This window comes from Ambystoma mexicanum, chromosome 9 (assembly GCF_040938575.1).
Source record: "Ambystoma mexicanum isolate Mex_15411 chromosome 9, UKY_AmexF1_1, whole genome shotgun sequence".
In the NCBI taxonomy this organism is placed as follows: domain Eukaryota; kingdom Metazoa; phylum Chordata; class Amphibia; order Caudata; family Ambystomatidae; genus Ambystoma; species Ambystoma mexicanum.
Genome location: NC_090931.1, coordinates 1,286,809,677 through 1,286,829,045, shown reverse-complemented (window position 1 = coordinate 1,286,829,045; position 19,369 = coordinate 1,286,809,677). Strand labels below are relative to the sequence as shown.

At 48.7% G+C, this 19,369-nt stretch overlaps 1 protein-coding gene across 3 annotated transcripts in view; it reads right to left on the bottom strand.

Moving 5' to 3' along the window:
• LOC138489065 (protein mono-ADP-ribosyltransferase PARP14-like) overlaps positions 1–19,369 on the bottom strand; it is a 1,946,959-nt gene that overhangs the window by 137,961 nt on the left and 1,789,629 nt on the right. For 2 of the 3 annotated variants that reach the window (XM_069616628.1, XM_069616630.1), the window contains exon 16: positions 12,829–12,965. In XM_069616628.1, coding sequence (XP_069472729.1) covers positions 12,829–12,965 — 137 coding nt within the window. The remainder of the gene's footprint in view (positions 1–12,828; positions 12,966–19,369) is intronic. The other variant, XM_069616629.1, reaches the window with a different exon arrangement.

Genomic DNA, 19,369 nt, shown 5'->3' with positions numbered 1-19,369 from the left:
CAGTCATTTGTGGCGTGGTCCTCACCGAGGCACCAGAGGCAGGCGTTGTGCAGGTCCGTCAGCGACATCTTGGAACCGCAGTCCCGACACTTCTTGAACCCCGACCACGGGGTTGGAAGACGAAGACATGAGTTCACAAACCGATAGAAACTCAGAAGAACCAAAGCGCGCTAAGATCTCCGAAGCGAACACATTTGTGGAAAAAACAGAACTGAGGCTACGGGTGTCGTGCGTCCTACTTATAACATCCGGTGACGTCGGCTCAACGGAGGCCCTTGAGGACAGCGTATCGACGTCGACGACGCAGGAAATTTTCCAAAGCAGCAGAGCTGTGGTGATTACCTGTCATAGATATGGAATACGTCAGAGGAACCAATCCCCTCGAATGGTAATTATATAATGCCCGACAAGTGAAGAAAGTTTGTTTGTTATTCTATTGTTTTCTTTTTTGTTACTGACATAACGCTATAAATACAAGAAGTTTTTTATCTGATGTGAGACACTTGATAAATGCATGGTTGTACTTATATAAATGCCAATAAACACATTTTAAAATAAATACATTCTGAGAAGGTGGGGTTGGTGCCTTCCAGTGTGAGACCAGAAGTTTACGTGCTGTAAATTATACCAGGCTCATGAGCTTGCAGGTTAGTGCGTCGGTATACCAATCCGACCCATCTGCGCCCAGGAGCATTGCATTGGGAGTGAATGCGATGTCTGCCCCATCAATGTCTGCAAGTTGTTGGTGTACTCTCCGCCAAAAGGGGTTATCATGAGGCACGACCAGAGCATGTGTCCCATTGTTCCTGTGCCCATGCATCCTCTCCAGCATAGTGCTGTGGGTTGAAGTCCCATTTTGTAGAGTTTGATGGGAGTGTAATATAGTCTGTGGAGAATTGTGTATTGTATCTCACGGTTTTGGAGTCAAAGGGAGACTGCCGGGATAGCCAAGAAGTAGGTGTGCATGTCTGGGCCACTAATTGCTAGATCTTCTGCCCAATGTGCCGCTAATGCTTGTGTTCTACCTTTGTTATCTGTGATTGACATTGTGTAGAATGTGCTGAGTCGGGGGGAAAGCTTCTATGTTTTGTTCCATTTCTACCTTGCATTCCACAGGTGGTAATAAACTGGATTCTGCTATTATGTGCTCTAATATCGTAGGCTGGATGGTATGATAGCATAGCCAGTTCTTCCCAGTCCTAGGGTGCGCTGTGCTTCTCTGAAGCCCACCGGCGATCCATCCTGTATTATATCCATTACTCGTACATTCGCCCAATCGGTTGCCTGTTTCTGGTGTATAGTTTGCGTTTGCCCAAATGCGAATACTGATCTTAAGCTGGCCCACAACGGTGCTACCCTAGTTGGAGCCCCATGTGTTGCTCGGAGCCTGTCCCATTGTTGAATGGTCGGTCCTATGATTGGGTGTGCGTTGAGTTTCAGCAGGAGCTTGTGTGGTGGCGTGGCCCTTATTTCTATGGGAGTTATCAGTGCCATCTTGGATACTTCCATGCTCCGCCAGTTCGTTTTTAGCCATCGTTTCATCCAACTCATTTGGGCCGCCTGATAGTAGGACTTCAGTGAGGGGGCCGCCAGCCCTATGTGAGATTTGCTCGCTTGAAGGATAGGGAGGTGGACTCCGGCTTTTCCCCTCGCCAGATGAAATTGGTGATGGCTGTATCTAGTTCTTTGAGCATGCCTGAGGTTGGGCCGGCTGGGAGCATCATGCTTATATATATTAGTTTGGGGAAGGAATTCATCTTAAGGGGTTGATCCTTCCGGTCAGAGAAAGCGGCAGAGTGTCTCCATATCCGCCTTGATGTTGCGGATGATCGGTGGATAGCTGAGGTCAGGAAGTTCCACCACTGAGGAGGTGCTTATGCGTATCCCTAAATATTTTAGGAGCTGTAGGGTGAACGGTGCAATCCCACCTGGGTCCCAAGGCACATCGACTCTCAGGGGCATCACCTCTGATTAGCTACAGTTTATTTTGTATCCTGGGGTGTGTGTCTCTTGTTGCATGCCCCCCCTCTTACATTTGTGCTCTTTGGGATGCCTTGTGGAAAGTCGGTGCATGAGGCGCTTGGTTTCCGCGGGATGGTTATGGAGGCTGGTACTTCGTTCGTGATGTGTTGTGAGCCCTACTAGCGTGTTCCTCCACGTGGATGTGCTTTCCACTTTCTCAGTTCGCGGTCTGGGCCAGTACCCGGGCGGGGGAGCTTCTGGGTGTCTGTGCAGGGGGGATGATGGTTGGGTGGTCTGGGGTTTAACTTGATGTTAGCAATCCTGTGCACTAGAATTCCTTTCCTCATGCGTCACCCTTGTTTCGTGTCACCCTCTCGTTGGTTCGGGGGGCATCACTGCCTCTATTACCCCTGATGATGTGGGGGTGCTGGCGCGTTCTTCTGTCTTCGCTTCCCCATTTGCCGTCTGTATGCGCTTGTCCGGACCCACATCGCTTTGTGCAGCTTCTTGCTTACCCCCCATCTGGGACAGGTTCTTGGCCTCCTCTGATTGTTGTGCTTCCATGAGGGGTCTGTGGGCTAGGGGTGTTGCTCCCCGGGCTTGTGCCTGGGGTGTTAGCTTGTCCCCAGATTGGGGTGGTGTTCCCTCTTAACGAGTCCCCCCTGGTTGGGCCCTTGTCACCTTGCAGGGTCTTTCCTTGCTTACTGCTGCCTTTATGGATATGCCCTTAGATCTTGGGCCGTTAAGAGCCTGCCGTTCACACGTTGTGCCACGGTTGTATGCTACGAGCCTCTGTGCTTATTGCTTGCAGCCATCTGCACGGCTGTGTGCGGATCATGTACTGCTCCAGCATCCCCCCGTTTGGGGATGGTTGATTGTGCTCTGGCAGAGTCTTTGGTCGCACGACAGCTGCGCCGGTGGGGGTCCCTGCTATGCGCCTGACTTACTGGCTTAATTGGGGTGCATGTCTCTTCTCTGGTTCGGCGCCCGGGTGTTGTGCGGATGGGGCGACCGACTCCCCTCGTCCCGTTTGCCTCTCCGGCTGTGGTTTCTCCCTCCGCTGCTTCAGCTGGGCTTGTTGTGCTTCCCCCTGGGGATGTGTTGTTGATTTCGCCTTCCCTGGTGTTCGTTCCCCTTGGTGGCGGCGGTCCGCATCTACCTCCGTGTGGCAGCGCCTATGCTCTCTGGCGACCATGCGGCTCCGTCGCCTCACTTGTATCGCGTGTCTAGCTCTTGGTGACGCCGTTGTGCTGGGCCTTTGAGTTCCACCTCTTCATGGGCCATGTCGGACCCAGGTGTCTCCTGTCATAGCTGCGAGAGCACCGGTCTGGGTGCTCAGTGTCGGCGCCCACTTCGCGGCACTTTGCTCTCAGCCTCCAAACCTAGCGCTATACACCAGCTTGCTCCTTGGTGTTTATCTCCACTTCTGCTGCATGGTTTTGCACAGGGTTTCACCCAACGCTGCCGCTTTAGCTCTGGTCTAATATCTCCCTTATTATTCGACATGGTGCGCATTCACGGGGTAGGTTACGGCTTATTATGCCGTATGTCGTCAGAGCTCCCTCAGCCAACGGCCATCTTGCTCAGGCTCTCGAGCGACCCCTCCACCCCTCCCCGACATTGCATTAGTTTAATATATATTGATGACAGGTGGTAGGAGCATATTCCTGGGGAACTTTAGGGAAAGGACTCAGATGCTCTTCTAGAACAAACTGGATACACAAACATTTCTAATTAGTAAAATGCGCAATACATTTATTATTCCAAAAGCTTCTATGGCTAAAAACTGCAGAGAAATATGCAATGGCAAACATAAAACACATGTATTTTGTAAAAGCCCTAACATTTCAAAAAGCTGAAAATAATCTTGAAGGCCAAAATAAACCCATCATTCTGATTGTGGCTTCATTTATCTAAGAGAAACGTTAGTAACCTTGGTTCTTGGTACACACTAACGTCGGATGTAATGAAGTTTGTTGTTTTATCAGCTAAAGTATGGCTGGAGTTCAAAAGTGGCTTTGCATGTTCCCAGAATGAACAGGATTTATAATGCAAGTGAAAGCAGCAATATTAAATGGAGAAGCGTAGCTAACCAAATGGCAACCTCAAAAAGGTTCTAATGCTCAAAGTATTATGTTGCATGACAAATGTTTGGTTAAATTGGTTATAATATGGCAAAAAATGTTATTAAAAAACTATACAGTTTCACACACAAAAAACGCTGTACCGTTACTAGTACTTCGTAGTTGGATCAAAGTCTTCATGTTGGTATGTATTTTTCAAATTTCCTTGTGATGTATTCTGGGGCTCTGACGTGCTAGGTATATTGAGCGATGCAGAGTTTTGAAGTCGATACTCTTTTTGATTGGTAGCCAGTTAAGTGTGGAGTGTGCTGGGGTGATGTGTTTGTATCTTTTGAGCCTTTGTAGTAATCAGTCTGTCACATTTGGGACTCTGAAGTCTTGAGTAGATATTCAGGAAGTAGCAGGTAAAGGCAATTGGCAGAGTACAGTCTTTATAGTACCAGTGAGAGAACTACCTTGGTCCCGTGCAAGAGGTTTGGGTAGGGTCTGTTGTGTCAAAGGTGCAGAGTTGTAGGAAGTTACTCTTACGATGGCTTTAACCTGTGGTTGTAGTGGGAGGCCACCGCCTAGAGCGATTTAAAGATTCCTCACAGTAGAAGTAGGCAGTGGGTAAGGGCACACTATATCTGGCCAGGAGATTGTGGTTGGGTGATATCACAACGCAGATCATGAACTCGGTTTTGAATGGATTTTGTTTAAGCTTGTTCATTGTAATTCAAAATTCCACGTGCCAGCCACGTGTTGATGTTGGTGAATTTCGTCAATGTCCTGTTTGAGAGTTTGATGACAATCTGCGTAATTGAAGATCGCGAGGCCTTTGTTGTTGAGATCCGGGTGAGATGCAAGTGTTAAAGAGAAAAGGCAAGAAGATCGAACCCTGAGGTACTTGGCAAGGAAGTGATCGATAAAGCCAGGTGTATTATTTGTTCCCTCGGTATGAAAGGATGCTATGTAATAGAAGGCCACCACCTTACCCAACGTGCCCATACTTCTATGTACTATCTCAAGACCAATGGTGTCCCCAATGTGGAAGAAATGTCCAGAAGTAGGAGTGAACTGATTGCGTCCCTGTCTGCGTTGTTCTTTCGCATATCCTAAATTGAGAGGAGTGTGGATCCTGTTTCTTTCACTGGCCTGAATATGTATTGTCATTGGTAATTGGCAACTGTTGGTAGACTTATGTTTCAAGAATTTTGGCAAAGAAAGGAGGTTTCAGATTGCATGGAAATTGACTGGGTCGTTTGCGTAGGAGGTTGGTTTTTTGAGGACAGTCTAATTGCTCTATTAAAACTTTGGGAAGGGATAGGAAGGAAGTTAATAATACCGCTTGCGATGTTATAATTTTGTAAATTCTGGGGGAGCACAGATCTTGCAGAGAACATGCTGGGCTACTGTAATTGACAGTAGAAAGAAAGTCCTAGGTTATAGAAGCGTGGAAACAAGCCGAGACAAAAGACAAATCTGTAAGTGTTACTTGCCCAGTTGGTTAGAACACTGTTGGTCCTTTTCCTAGCCAGGTGATCTTGGATTTGATGAATTATGATGTTTAAGTATGTTGCAATGCAATTATGGAGTTTGAGCATAGGAGAAGGGGTTGAATTGCGTACCACAGGATTCTTGGAGGACTCTGAAGGCTTCCTGCTGATCGTGTTGCGTTGATTCAATATGATGCGAGTAACATAACAGGTGTATTTGTAGAGCACCCTTTTGTCCCCAGAGGGGTATCTTGGCGCTATTGACAGATAACATGTTTATTGCTACCCAACTTAATGGTACTCATTTCATCGACCTTGGAAGGATGAAGGACTGAGTGGGCCTACCAGGATTCAAACCTGTGAGCATGAGGTCAAACATAGACCACTGTAGTGGCTGCATTAGTCCAACGAGCGACAGACCCGGGAAGTAGTGGGATTTTCTTTGCTTTAATAGTTTCTACTCTTTAATACAGCAATTGCTGCTGGTACTCTAGTTTGTCTGCCAGGCTGCTGCTTCTCCAAGTTTTCACAAGATGTCTGTTATATTTTGAAGGAATTTAGCTGTGGAGTAAACAATCTGAAGACCTGTTTATTTTGTAAAGGTTTTTTAAGGGTAGCGTTGATCCAGTTGTGAATGGCGTGGAGTTGGTCATCTGATGTTCTGGTGTTAAGATTAGGCTGAAATACAAGGTTTCAATGCTTCTAGTTTTGATTCAAGGCTGGATCTTTGGAAAAGATGATAAATGAGATAGACAGGCGAGCTCTTCAAGGTAAGCAGACACTGGAGAAAATTGGGGTGAAGTTCCTCTCTAGTGATAGAGCCTCTGGCACAGGTGATTCACCAGAACAATATGTGTGGATTTGAGCAGTACAGGAGGGGAGATTAGCTTGCGCTGTTTGCTGCCGACATGCTGACGTATCTTACTCACCCAGAGTCCTCTGTCCCAGCCCTTCTAGAAACCATCGCAGAGTATGGCATACTCGGTTTTGCATAAACCTACATAAAACCACTGCCCTGCCACTAGGGACTGACAAGACCCGGGTCACTCAATTTATGGTGCGGCATAGTATCCAAACACAAGAAGTGGGCATCAAATATCTAGGGATAATTACGGGACAGTTTAGTGAGCTCTACAATGCCAATTATCTGACACTGTGGGCGAAAAATGGTCAAAGACATAAAAAGATGGTCAATGCTCGCCCTATCCTGCGCAGGCAGGTTTCCAACCATAAAAATGAACGTTTTTCCAAGGCTACAATTTTATTCCAATACCTGCGATCCCGGCAGCTTTTCACCTGGAGATGAAGAAAGAACTACTCTCATTCCTATGGGCAAAACAGAAGCCTAGAATAGCATACACATCGCTGATCCTCTCAAAAGATGACAGTGGATTGGGTTATCCTGACCTATATGAATATTTCAGTGCAGCACAGCTACGAATATTACTAGACCACGTGCGAGAAAATAGCGAACAATGGGTAGCATTAGAAAACAGCCTCTCTGCGCCAGTCACAATGGGAGAATGATTGTGGGTTCCTCACGAAAAGCTGCCCCGTAGGATTAGGACACAACCTGTGCTTGCTGTTTTTTGGTCATTGTGGCAGAAAGGGGGAGACAGAAGGGGTAACATCATGGCCTCCCTGCTAAGTTGCATATGGGCCCCACTGATAAGGGACTTATAGGTTGACCCCAACCGATGTATATGAAGCTGGCCTAACCAGGGCTGGGCAAATGTGGCAAAAGGGGATTCTAGAGACAAAGGGAGAATTAGAGCAAGCTCTGCACTTGGGCGATATCTACCACCACTGTTGTATTTGCAACTCCGAGGCGTGCTGCTAGACCCGCGTTGGAGGGAGCAATTACAGCGACCACAAACACCCCTGCAGCAAGTTCTCGACACACACACCAAGGTACGAAGGGGCCGTTTCCAAGCTATATGGATTGCTATTAAACAGAGGGCACCTACCCACACCACGCACAGAGGCATGGTGGGAGGCAGACTTGAGGCTGCAGGAGGAGGCAGAAGTGTGGACCATCATGTATAGCGCAGGGCGGCCCTCCACGATAGTAATGCAGTGCAAAACACACAATAGCAGATTGCTGTTCCGCTGGCAGCTAACTCCGCTTAGGTTATAACAAAAGTACACAGGGGTCAGCCCTAATTGTTGGATGGGCTGTGCTGCCGTGAGCGATTACTAGCATCAATGGTGTGGCTACCCAAAGGCACAACTTTATTGGAAGGACGTTCTGGGCTGGGTGCATGCCATAGAGGGGATCCCCATCACCATTGTTACTGTTATTGGGGATAGAGCTGAGGACTATTCACTGCTCCCTCATATGCCACGGAACTTGGTGTTGGCAGCTTGGGTGTGTTTAATGAAGCAATGGAAGCAGAGTTCCCTCCCCACCAAGACAGAGTGGTTAGACAAAGCTTATGAAATCTACGAGATGGAGAGCCTCACAGCAGTGAGCATGGAGTCCCACGCGCACACACATGGAATTACAGGGCTGAGAGGCCAGGAAAAGGTGGTGGTTGAGGCTGAGGTAGTAGTCCACCCAGCAAGTACAAACAGCTTCGGGGCACATGTGTGAAATGCGTGGGACAGTCAAGGGACATGGCAGAGCAGCTTGGTCGCGAACGGTTGAATTTTGAAGGGAACAGACAGTTATCTTGATGTTTTAGTGCTTAATACATGCCTAAATGCTTTAGTATGTTATTGCCGTTGGGAGAGGTATAGGGGAGGTAGTTAAAGGAGGACTAACTTGTGTAAGTTTTCACACGCTGTTAAAACGCACGCATATGTTGGCTGTTCTCAACCCCCAGGTCCGGTATTTTCTTGAGGTGCTAAGGGCAATTGCAACTGTACATTTTGAAGTTGTGGGATTCCAAGTGGGTTTTTTTTTGTTTTTTTCTTCTGTTTTTACAGATTGCTAGTCCTGACTTATACTGTTGTGCAACAATTAAATAAAATTCAATTTGAAAAACCCCCACAAGAGATCTCGTCATCCGGATTATTGAAGATTGGAATTGTACATATGATGAAATCTCTGAAAAAATGCAATTCCTCCTCTTCTGGCCATCTTGTTTGCAAATTAAAGCATACAAGGCACATTTCACTTCCAGAGCCTCAGTCAGTGGAGGCAGGAAGGGGAGCCAGTGTGTAGAACTGGTGTGATACTGTATGAGAGGCATGGATCACATGGTGCGGTGCCAGAACCGAAGGACAGATGTAGCAACAGCACTAATGCCTCAAAGATTAGGATAAAACAACCACTGGCTTGGCAATTACCCTCCAGATCAAAGGCAGACATGCAATGGGCATAGGGCACTGAGGAGAGGCATGTATCCTGCTACAGATGAGCAGCCAAGTTTGTAGCATAAAGCAGGGAACCAAGGTCCTCAACAATCTTTTTTTGGGTTGATCAGCAGAAACTGGTCTAGAGGCAAAGGCAGATGCCAGGCAGCAGCCCTGCAAATGGGGAGCAGGACTCATTCACAAGCTAAAACTGGGCAAGTAAAAATACCTAAAAAACATTGGCCCTTTTCAGTGTCATGTGGAGAAAAATCCTGATCTACTGTTAGCATGTGGTTACCACCAATTATAAAGCTGACCAAGCATTGGCAATGCCAACAGATTTAGCTTTTGTGTAGGTATAGGAAAGGATTTCCCAGGCACTGCCGAAGTGGTATTAACTGGTCATTTATGGTAGCAGCTGCAAAATGGTGTGAGTACCTGGGCATATAATGGCAGTGCCTGGCAAATGCCTAATATATATATACACACAAGACAAAACTGTTGGCTATGCCAATGCTTGTAAGAGGACTTCAGTGAAGCACAGGCATAGTGCTTATCAATAAGGGTGTCTGAAGACAGGCCTTGTTAAAACATTATTACACCAGTAGCGTGTTTACAGCTCCAATTAAGTCATTACTCTCAGAAGACCGATATGAAAAAACATTGGCAGGCACTTCGAGTACAATGTTTGAAAAGGCTTGATAAAGCTACCTCAAAGAGATCCCAAAGGAATGCGTTTCGGGTGGTGAGGGCCACGAAGTGGGTGCAAATGGCTATAGGGATTACCAGAGCCATGGGCAGTCAATAGATGGGTACATAATCAAACAAGCATTGTGGTGTCTGCTCCTGGCAACCACTGAAGCAATATCTAATCTTATGTCAGATATATGTTAGAGGCGCCTCTTCAGGGGAAAATACTAACTGAGCGAGGAAGTTAAAGTTATTTGGCTTTGTTACTATTGTACTCCCATTCCATAGTCCATTTTCCTTCATTATTTTGGGATAGTGGTCCAGCAGCGATGGTAGCAGTGTCTTTTTGCAGCACAAGCCCTTAGTTTAAAAGGGTGATGCTAGGGCGCATGCGCTGGGTCACTGCACCTTGCCCACCATGTTGTGGCCACTGGCAATGCACACCATTCCTTTTCCATCTGCCCCCAGACTGAGGTTAATGGATAGCTGAGGGTGTACGGAGGAAGGGGCACTTCAAACCAGCAGTAAAGCAGTTACTATGATGAGTAACTAACCCTACATCCTTCCGCTTTTTTCTATACAATTGGGATATTTCAAACATTTGTTCTAAATCATTTGCCCTAGAATTGGTGTTCATACAGTAATGTTTGCAAAAGGCTTGCATGGAAGCCAATCCCGCTTTTTTACATATAAAAAGTATACATGGACTTGGACTCTGGAATACCACAGCTGATTTTGCTCTGACCACATGTGCACAAGAACTGTTTTGAGAAGGAGGCTTTGCAAGCCGGCAATCGATGATTCAGCCACTTGTTTGCCCAGTCCACCAGCATGCATGACGCACAGCCTCCATGAAATACTTAAATAATTTGTCTGAAGACAGAACGTTCAATCGGATTTATAAGCCAGTGAGTGAAGAGACATCCAAGTCAGAGGAAACATTTTGAAAACAGCTGACAGTTGTGTGGAAAGGACTATTCTCTCCTTGTCAATGACTGTGTATAGTTTGAAGAGGTGTGAGAGGGCTAGGAGTGGGGGACAAATTTAAGGCATAGATGGGGTTATAGACTTTTATTAACATACATGTGAGGTTTGAAAAAAGGGCCATCTAGACCTAGCTCTATGAGGGCCCCCCCCCCTACCTCAACTAAAAATACAAAGGCCGTCAATGTCAGGATGTCCAAAATCAAATACGTCTTTACTCCTGTGTCTGTAAACTTAATCTAACCCTCACTTTCTACAATGTCTCTGAAGTGAAAGGGGGAAAAGTGTTAAGGGGTAATGTGTTCGCTAGAAAACTTAAAATGTCATCCATGTCACAAGCTTCGTACTCCGGTTTTGAGATTTCGACATTAGTTATTTCTGAGTATGAAGTGCTTGGACCTCGGCTGGGTATTCAAACAACTAAGAATATCCAGATTTTGTAAGCAGACTAATACGTTGTAGAACTTGGAACATCTAATGACTAACTGTCCAAGTGGGTTATCTCAAAGACAACATCAGTTTGGAACATTTTTTAAATCGTACAGATCTTTAATCCAGAACTTAATTCTACTGAACGCTTCTAAATTGTCCTTGATCTTAGCTATGGTTGAATACTTGAATGAGCTTCTTAAGGAGGTTGTATGTGATTCATGTTCTATGATACATGTTTCATGAATTGCTTTAATAGGTATTGATTGAACTATTCACTATTGTAATCCTCTTAAAATACTTGAGTTTTAAAAAGAAAGTTATTCCTTTTTTCTCTTTGGTGAAACATTGATGTATTTAAGGTTTTGTGAAAGATTTGGTCATTCAAATCGAGCACAATAATTAAGTTTCTCTGATCCACGTCAGAATATGTTGGCTTGTGGGTGTGATTCTTCTCATCACTAGCTTGGATCAACTGCTCTGTCCATTCTGTTTACCAATGAGATAAAATTACATTTCAAAATGTTTGCATTCCATTTTGGAAACGCCTCCCAAAACCAGTGCCCTCCTGTTGCAGTCCTGATAAATTGCACTGAACGGTAGCTCTGCTGCTCACTCAACAAACCTTTGTTTTGCAAATTGTTCACATAATAACGTTCATATTATAACACGTACACCCATTAATTAGTTACAGCCAGTTAGCATCTGCTTCATATGACTGACATTGCATGATTAGACATGTCTTTAATGGCATCACATTTTCAAGATGGTGAATTTTTCAGATCCATGTTTGCTTAGATCATTTTAAAATTTAAATTATTTAACCTAACAGTTACAATTTACAAAGCCGTCCCGACTGTGAACATCTAAACACTCTTATTTCCATGTGCAAGGAAACATTTTAAAAGAACAGTATGTGACTAAACCATGTTGCCAGGTTTTCAAATTCTGTGTGTTCCCATTTTCATAATAAATGATCGTTTATAGCATTCATTCAGCATACACTAATTTTGGCACTGAGCACGGAGGTATGGTTTCACAAAATTATTTGTAAGCAGTAGTAGATAAAAATGAACCCATTCATAGTTCTCAATGCTCTGTGAAGTTGACCTAGAAAATATATATATTTTAAACACAGGAACTTGTAAGGCTTTAAATCAGCACATCCGTTGTCAATTGCTGGGGAGCATGCTTTTTTGATCAACGACAAATGTAACTGTAAAGGGTGTAGATACGTTTTTGTGTATATTATTTGTGTCTGCTACCAATACATGTCAAAGCCAATAGGTAAGAATGCACATATGTAAATATGCATCTCTGTGGTTGCTGAAACTTGCTAAAGTCAGTAGGTATTGTTGCACATAGGTTCCAGGGGTATGTCATGGATTGTACGCTGCTCAATTCACAGCACACCTATATTTATACAATATGTGATGGGAGCATTAAAAATCTTTCCTGCAGTGACATACAATAGTTCAAAGTTAAATCTAGCTTTATTCCACAAAGCTCAAATATCGAAGTAAACTATTTTGACAAATGCATCCTCAAAGTGTTTTTTTGCAGGTACACAAAGCTAAAAAGAAAAAAGGACCCTTTTTCAGCTTTACTTGAAAATATTCAAATTTGGCATTTGTATTCAGATTGAATCATTTGCATGTCAAATGAGCAACATTGGTAAAACGTTATACTGGAACATGTTTTTGGTACGTCAAGTGTCATGTGGCCTTCACTATTCATGACCTGCAATAACAAAATCAAATCTCATAGGTTAAATGGATACAAGTTAAAAATTCAAATAAGCAGCATAAGGATCCAAGTTGGCAAAATAATTCAAAGTCAATTTGCAGATGGCTTAAAAGTAGAAATGGTCTCACATCCGACAACGCATTGACATATTAAGACTTTACCTTCTGTATTGCTAGACGGCATGTCTTCATAAACAAGACTTGTACATCCTGGTATTCTTTTGATTTTGGCAATAACTGCACCAGCTTGACTGTGTTTGCACCCATCTTGTCCCAATGTTTTGGGATATCATGCGCTACTGAGTAAAAAAACACATAAAAAAATTGAATGATTACAGCCTGCAGGGGTATTACAAACAGAGCAGCCATGTTGGAATGGAGACTTTCCCAGCCTAATTCAATGGGGAAATTATCTTTCGTGAAGCATCCATTCAAACTAAGGCAGCATACACATACACACAAGCATGGTCTCTAGCACTGCAATGCATGCATATCGTCCCCAGAACTGGACATACCAGTAAGACTACACAGTACCTCCAGCACTACACAAACACTGACTGAGTACTTCATTTCTCATGCACACACTCCCGTGCTCGCACAAACATGCTTTTATTATTTATGTGTGGTATGTGCATCCATTGGAATAAGTCCTTGGTCAGGTGTTGTTGAAAGAGCCATGTTTTGAGAGATTTGCAAAACTGGAAAATTGTGGGAGCATTTCGAGCAGACACCGGGATCGAGTTCCAGAGGGTGGGTGCGTGACAAGAGAAGGATTGTTTGCGGATGAGTTGCGATTTATGGCAGTTGGTCGATTCGCTATACGTGGAGCGTGTGCCACCAGATATGTGGATCTTAGCCACCAGGTATGCTGATGTACTACTCGTGACTGCTTTGTAGATGATGCATGCAGTCTTTAATAGTATCCTGTCTTGGAGTGGAAGCCAATGTAGTTCGCGCCTGAGACCCCATTGCTGCCCATCTCCATTTCGGCCGGCGTGGTCCCTGTGCACAGGGTAAGTGTTATGCTGCTATGATCCCCCTCCACCCGCCTCCCATCCCTCCCAGCATCTACGCATTGGCCTGTAGGCCCTGCTAAAACACCTGCCAGGTCCTGAGACCCCATTGCTGGCCATCTCCATTTTGGCCGACGTGGTCCCTGCCCACAGGGCAAGTACGGTGCTGCTCTTCCGACCCCCTAAGGGGGCCCTTTTCCACGTTTCGCGGCACTCAGTTGCCATGTGCAAGGCCGACCCTCCCCCAACCCGCTTCCCTGTTTGCTTGCCTTTTTACTTTTCCCTTTGTCCACTCAAACGTTTGTCCCTCCAATCCCCTCTCCCTGGTCCCCTCCTCCACCCGCCTCCCATCCCGCCCAGCACCTTCGCGTAGGCCCCTCTTAAAGAGCCCATCCAGGGCAGCCCTCTGCCCGGCAGTCCTTGCGGCTAAGGGCCCCAAGGCAAAAGGCGGCTCCTACAGTAGGGGCTCCAGGGTGTGTCTGCAGGTGTCAGCAGGGGGAGCCAGAGGCCAGACGTCAACCAGCAGCATCTACCAAGGTAAGTGTGGCATGGGTGGGGAGTAAAGCAATCACTCTACTCCAGAAAGCCCTGCCACCCTACCTTACCTAAGAACTTAGTTTGCCAGTTTACTACCAGCTCCACAAAGGATGAGGTCTGCTTACTTATTGACAGAGCCACACTGGAGCGGTGCTGTGGGCAATGGCCTGCGTCGCACCTTTGGGAACTGTTAGTTTTTGCCTTGAGTCACATCTAGAGGGTGCCACACTGGGACGGAACTGTGATTATGAAGATAGAACTGTGAATGCTACCTGCATCACCCTCTTAGTGAATTCTCATTATTAGCATTGTCCCACTATAAATGTACTCTCAATTCTAGGAGAAGCGTCCATCTTTGTTGTTATATGATGAATCCCACTGCAAGTGCCCACTGTGAATTAACTGGCCTGCATCGCACAATTAGAAACTTGTCCGCGTTGCATTGAGTCACACTTAGAAAATTGTTAGCATTGTACTGACCCAAACCATATTAGTCTGCGACGCACACTTCGAAAACTGCTTAAAATTACTAGCATCGCATTGACCCACACTTACCTGTAACTGTTGTTCTCCAGCATGGGTCTGGCATGGATTCACATGCTCATGAATATTCCCCGTCGTCAGGCTGGGAATCCTCGGTAAAGAAAAAACCAGTATCAGTTTTGTTTCTGATCTGTCTTTCGTAGTAATAACCAATCACTGGTCTCTGCGTCATACTGACCACAGCCAATGACTGCCCTCTACCTAAGCCCCGCCTCTGGCAGCCATCTTCAGATTTGGAAGCACGTGAAGTGGCAGTATGACCAAGTGAAGAGCCGCAGAGGGGTAGGCGGGAGGGTTCGCATGTGAATCCATGCCAGACCCATGCTGGAGAACAACAGTTACAGGTAAGTAACTTGTTCCTTCTCCAGCATGGGGTCTGGCATGGATTCACATGCTCATGAATAAAGAATACATAGCAGTTCACACATGCACAACCATGGGAGGTGGCAAAGGCTCAACATTAAGCAATTAAGCATTACATCAAACTCAACATTAAGCATCTTACCTCCTCACCAGGCTCACCTCAGGCGAACAGGTTGCGCAGCACTGCTTGGCCGACCCTGGACTCCTCCCTGGAATCCCGATCGACGCAGTAGAATTTCGTGAAGGTGTGCGTCGACCTCCACGTAGCAGCCCTGCAGATGTCCAGCAGGGGCACACCAGAAAGGAACGCCGTGGTAGCTGCGATCGCTCTGGTGGAATGGGCTCTCGGACGGCCAGGCAGCGGTCGGTTTGCCAACCGATGACAGTACATGATACAGCCGGAAAGCCATCTGGAAATGGAAGCCTTCGAGAGTGCCTTCCCCTGATTGACAGGTCCAAAATTCACAAAGAGTTGTGACGTCTTCCGAAAACACTTCGTGCGGTCCACGTAGAACTTTAGCGCTCTAGCCACATCCAGCGAGTGCAAAGTCCTCTCAGCCGGCGACGAAGGCGACGGGAAGAACACAGGCAACACCAAGGGTTCGTTGAGGTGGAAGTCCGACGGCACCTTGGGCATGAAGGAGGGGTGCGTCCTGAGCACTACCCTCGTGTCGTGAAAAGTCAAGTACGGTGCCTTGCAGGAAAGGGCCTGGATCTCTCCCACTCGTCGTGCGGAGGTGATGGCCACAAGAAACGCTGTTTTCCACGACAGAAACTTCAACGGGGCCGAGTGCAGAGGCTCGAACGGAGGTCCCATGAGCTTGGTCAGCACCACGTTGAGCTCCCACGCCGGGGCCGGAGCCTTCACCGGCGGAAACGATCTGAACAGTCCCTTCATGAACTCTTTCACCAGACGATGAGACCACAAGGACGTCCGCCCCGTGGTTCTGGTGTATCGGGAGATCGCAGCAAGATGAATCTTGATGGACGCGTGTGCCAGTCCAGCTTTGGCCAGCGTCAGCAGGTACGGCAGTACTTGGGGAGCCGTAATCCGTAGAGGGTTAATCTTCTGTGCGTGGCACCAGACAGAGAACCTCTTCCATTTGTGTCCGTAGCATTTCAGAGTCGAGGATGCCCTGGCCTTTGCAAGAACCTCTCTGCAGTCGGCCGGTATGTCGTATCCTCCAAACTCTAGCGCTGCAGGAGCCAGGCCTGCAAGTTCAGCGATTTCGGGTCGTGGTGGAGGATGGCGCCTCCTTCCCTGGAGAGTAGATCCGCGTCCACCGGCAGCTTGATTGACGGGGACGCTGACAAGTCCAGAAGGTCCGGGAACCATATCTGCCTCGGCCACGCAGGTGCGACGAGGATCATCCTGCACCGCGACCTCTTGAGCTGGTTGATGAGCCGGATCAGCAGTGGCAATGGAGGGAACGCGTAAAGGAACAGGCCCTCCCAGGGGAACGAGAAAGCATCGCCCATGCTCCTCGCCTGGGGAAACCTGCTGGCGAACCTCCGGCACTTGGAGTTCGTCGCCGTCGCGAACAGGTCGATCTGGGGTGTGCCCCACCGTCGGAAGAGGCGATCCACTATATCCTGCCATAGTTCCCACTCGTGGCACGAGCGCAGCTCCCTGCTGAGTGAGTCGGCGATGGTGTTTTTTATCCCTGCCAGATGAAACGGCACCAGAAATATCCTTTGGGCGACGGCCCAATGCCACAGGTCCTGCGCCTCCTTGGACAGTGCTGGGGTCCTGGTTCCGCCCTGTTTCCTGATGTAAAACATGGTGGTGGTGTTGTCGGTGAAGATCCTCACCACCTTGCCCTTGAGGGACGGAAGGAAGGACCTGAGGGCCCAAAACACTGCACGGAGCTCCAGGACGTTGATATGTAGTGATTTCTCCGTCGGGAGCCAAAGGCCTCTTGCGTGCAGATTTTCGGTGTGCGCTCCCCACCCTTCCAGGGAGGCATCCGTGGTCACTGTCTCCTGGTGGGCTGGGGTCTGGAAGTCCATGCCCGCCGTCAGATGCGCGCGGGTGCCCCACCACCGGATCGCTCGTCGGAAACTCTTGTCGAGTGTGATCCTTTCCTCGAAGCTGCCCGTCGTTTGGATCCAGCGCGCGTCCAGGAACTCTTGCAACGGGCGCATCCGGAGCCTGCACAGGGGAATGAGGTAGATGCAGTAAGACATCATTCCGAGGAGGGACTTGATGGACCTCACCTTGGCCGCGTCGGCCACCAACATCCGTTGTACCTTGCCCAGGATGGCCCTGGTGCTCTCCTCCGACGGGGAGGCCAGAAGGGACACTGTCGAGTCTCGCTCCCAGAAACAGTGCGTCTTGCGCGGGTACCAGGTGGGATTTGGCGTAGTTCACGGAGAATCCCAGGTCCGTGAGAAGCTGGACGGTCCTTGCCGTGTGGTCCACGGCGAGCTCCCTCGTCTTGGCTCGGATGAGCCAGTCGTCCAGGTAGGGGTAGATGTGGATCCCCTCTCGGCGCAGCTGCGCCGCCACCGGTGCAACGCACTTGGTGAAAACCCTGGGTGCCGACCGTAGTCCGAAGGGGAGGGCTTTGAACTGGTAGTGACGCCCTTGGACCACAAACCTGAGAAATTTTCGGTGCCCCCTTAGGATGGGAATATGGAAGTAGGCATCCTCCAAATCCAACGACGACAGGAAGTCTCCTTCCTCCAGCTGACCCAGGACGTGCTGGAGGGTGACCATCCGGAACTTCTGAGCCTTGATGAACTTGTTCAGACGTCGCAGGTCTAGGATGGGGCGCCATCCTCCCGTCGTCTTCTTCACGAGGAAGTATCTCGAGTAGACTCCGGAGCCCCGAAGCCTCTTTGGGACGAGTTCGATGGCGCCCTTCCTGAGCATCGCCTTTACCTCCAGGAGAAGCTGCGGGACTTGAAGCTCTTTCCTGGCCACGGGGGGACGCGCGGGCACCTTCTTTGAAACTCGAGCGCGTGGCCCGGGGCTAAGGCGTCCAACACCCAACGGTCGGTGGAGATGGACTCCCACACGCTGACGAAGCTCGCCAGCCGGCCTCCCACCGGGGTGCTTCGGTGGGCGCCCGACCCCACGGCCGGTTCAATCCTGTTTCGACGAGGCTTTGCCGCCTTGACCTCCTTGGCGACGACGGCGGGGTCCGCCCGACTTGCCTCGTCCCCTATAGGCCTCCTGAGACGACGAGCGGGCCGCTTGACGATAGGTGGAGAAACCGCCGCCGGAACCTTTGGAGGCGCCCTTGCCTCCGCTGCTCCGAAAGGGCGGCTGTCGTTGTTGCAGAACCCCAAGGGCCCGGGCCGTCTCTGTGTCCGCTTTAATGGCCTGAAGGGAATCGTCCACTGTTTTCCCAAACTGGTTGTTCCCACCGAACGGCATGTCCAGGACTCTGGTCTGTACGTCTTGACGGAAGTCCGTAGCCTTGAGCCATCCACGCCGCCTAAGGCACACGCCGTTGCCCAACTGGCGAAATCCCGTATCGGCGATGTCCGTCGCAATAGTGATGGCGTGGTCCGACGCCACCTCACCTTCCTGTAGGATCTCCAGGGCATCCGCCCTCTTGTCGTCCGGTAGGAAGTCCAGCAGAGGAGCCAGTTTGTACCATAGCTCCCCGTCGTAGCGGGCCACGATAGCCAAGGCGTTGGCCGCCTTAATCGTCGTCGCTGCAGACGAGATGACCCTGCGTCCCATAGAGTCCAATTTCTTACCCTCGCCGTCCGGCGGGGAAGTCAATGTGGAGGCCGCACCCCCCCCCCGCTTTCTTCCTGGCCGCCGCGGAGACGACGGAGTCCGGGGTAGGCTGCGCCCGGAGGCACAGGGGGGCCGCGTCCGGGACCCGGTACTTCTTTTCATACCGGTCTCTTCTCGCTGGCGTCGTGGAAGGGTTCTTGAGGAGGGCGAGGCCCTCATCCCAAATGTCGCCCAGTAGAGGCACTGCGAGGACCGTCTTCCTCTTTGCCTCGCGCCGTTGATAAAGGAATCATTCCTTTTTCTTCTCCTCAGGGCAGAGTTGGAAAAGATCGGATGCCCTGGCGATCATGGAGTGGAACGATCCAATCTCGTCGGGCGGAGAAGCCCTGGTGGGAGGTGAGGACGGAAGATCCTCGTCGTAGACCTCGTCGTCCGTACCCGTCGCGGCCGTGTCAGTCCCCGTATCATCCCCTCGAGTCGTGGACGGGGAGGAGGGCTGGACGGGACGCAACGGCTGAAAAGGAGGTGGAGGGTGAATCCTAGTTTTCTTGGG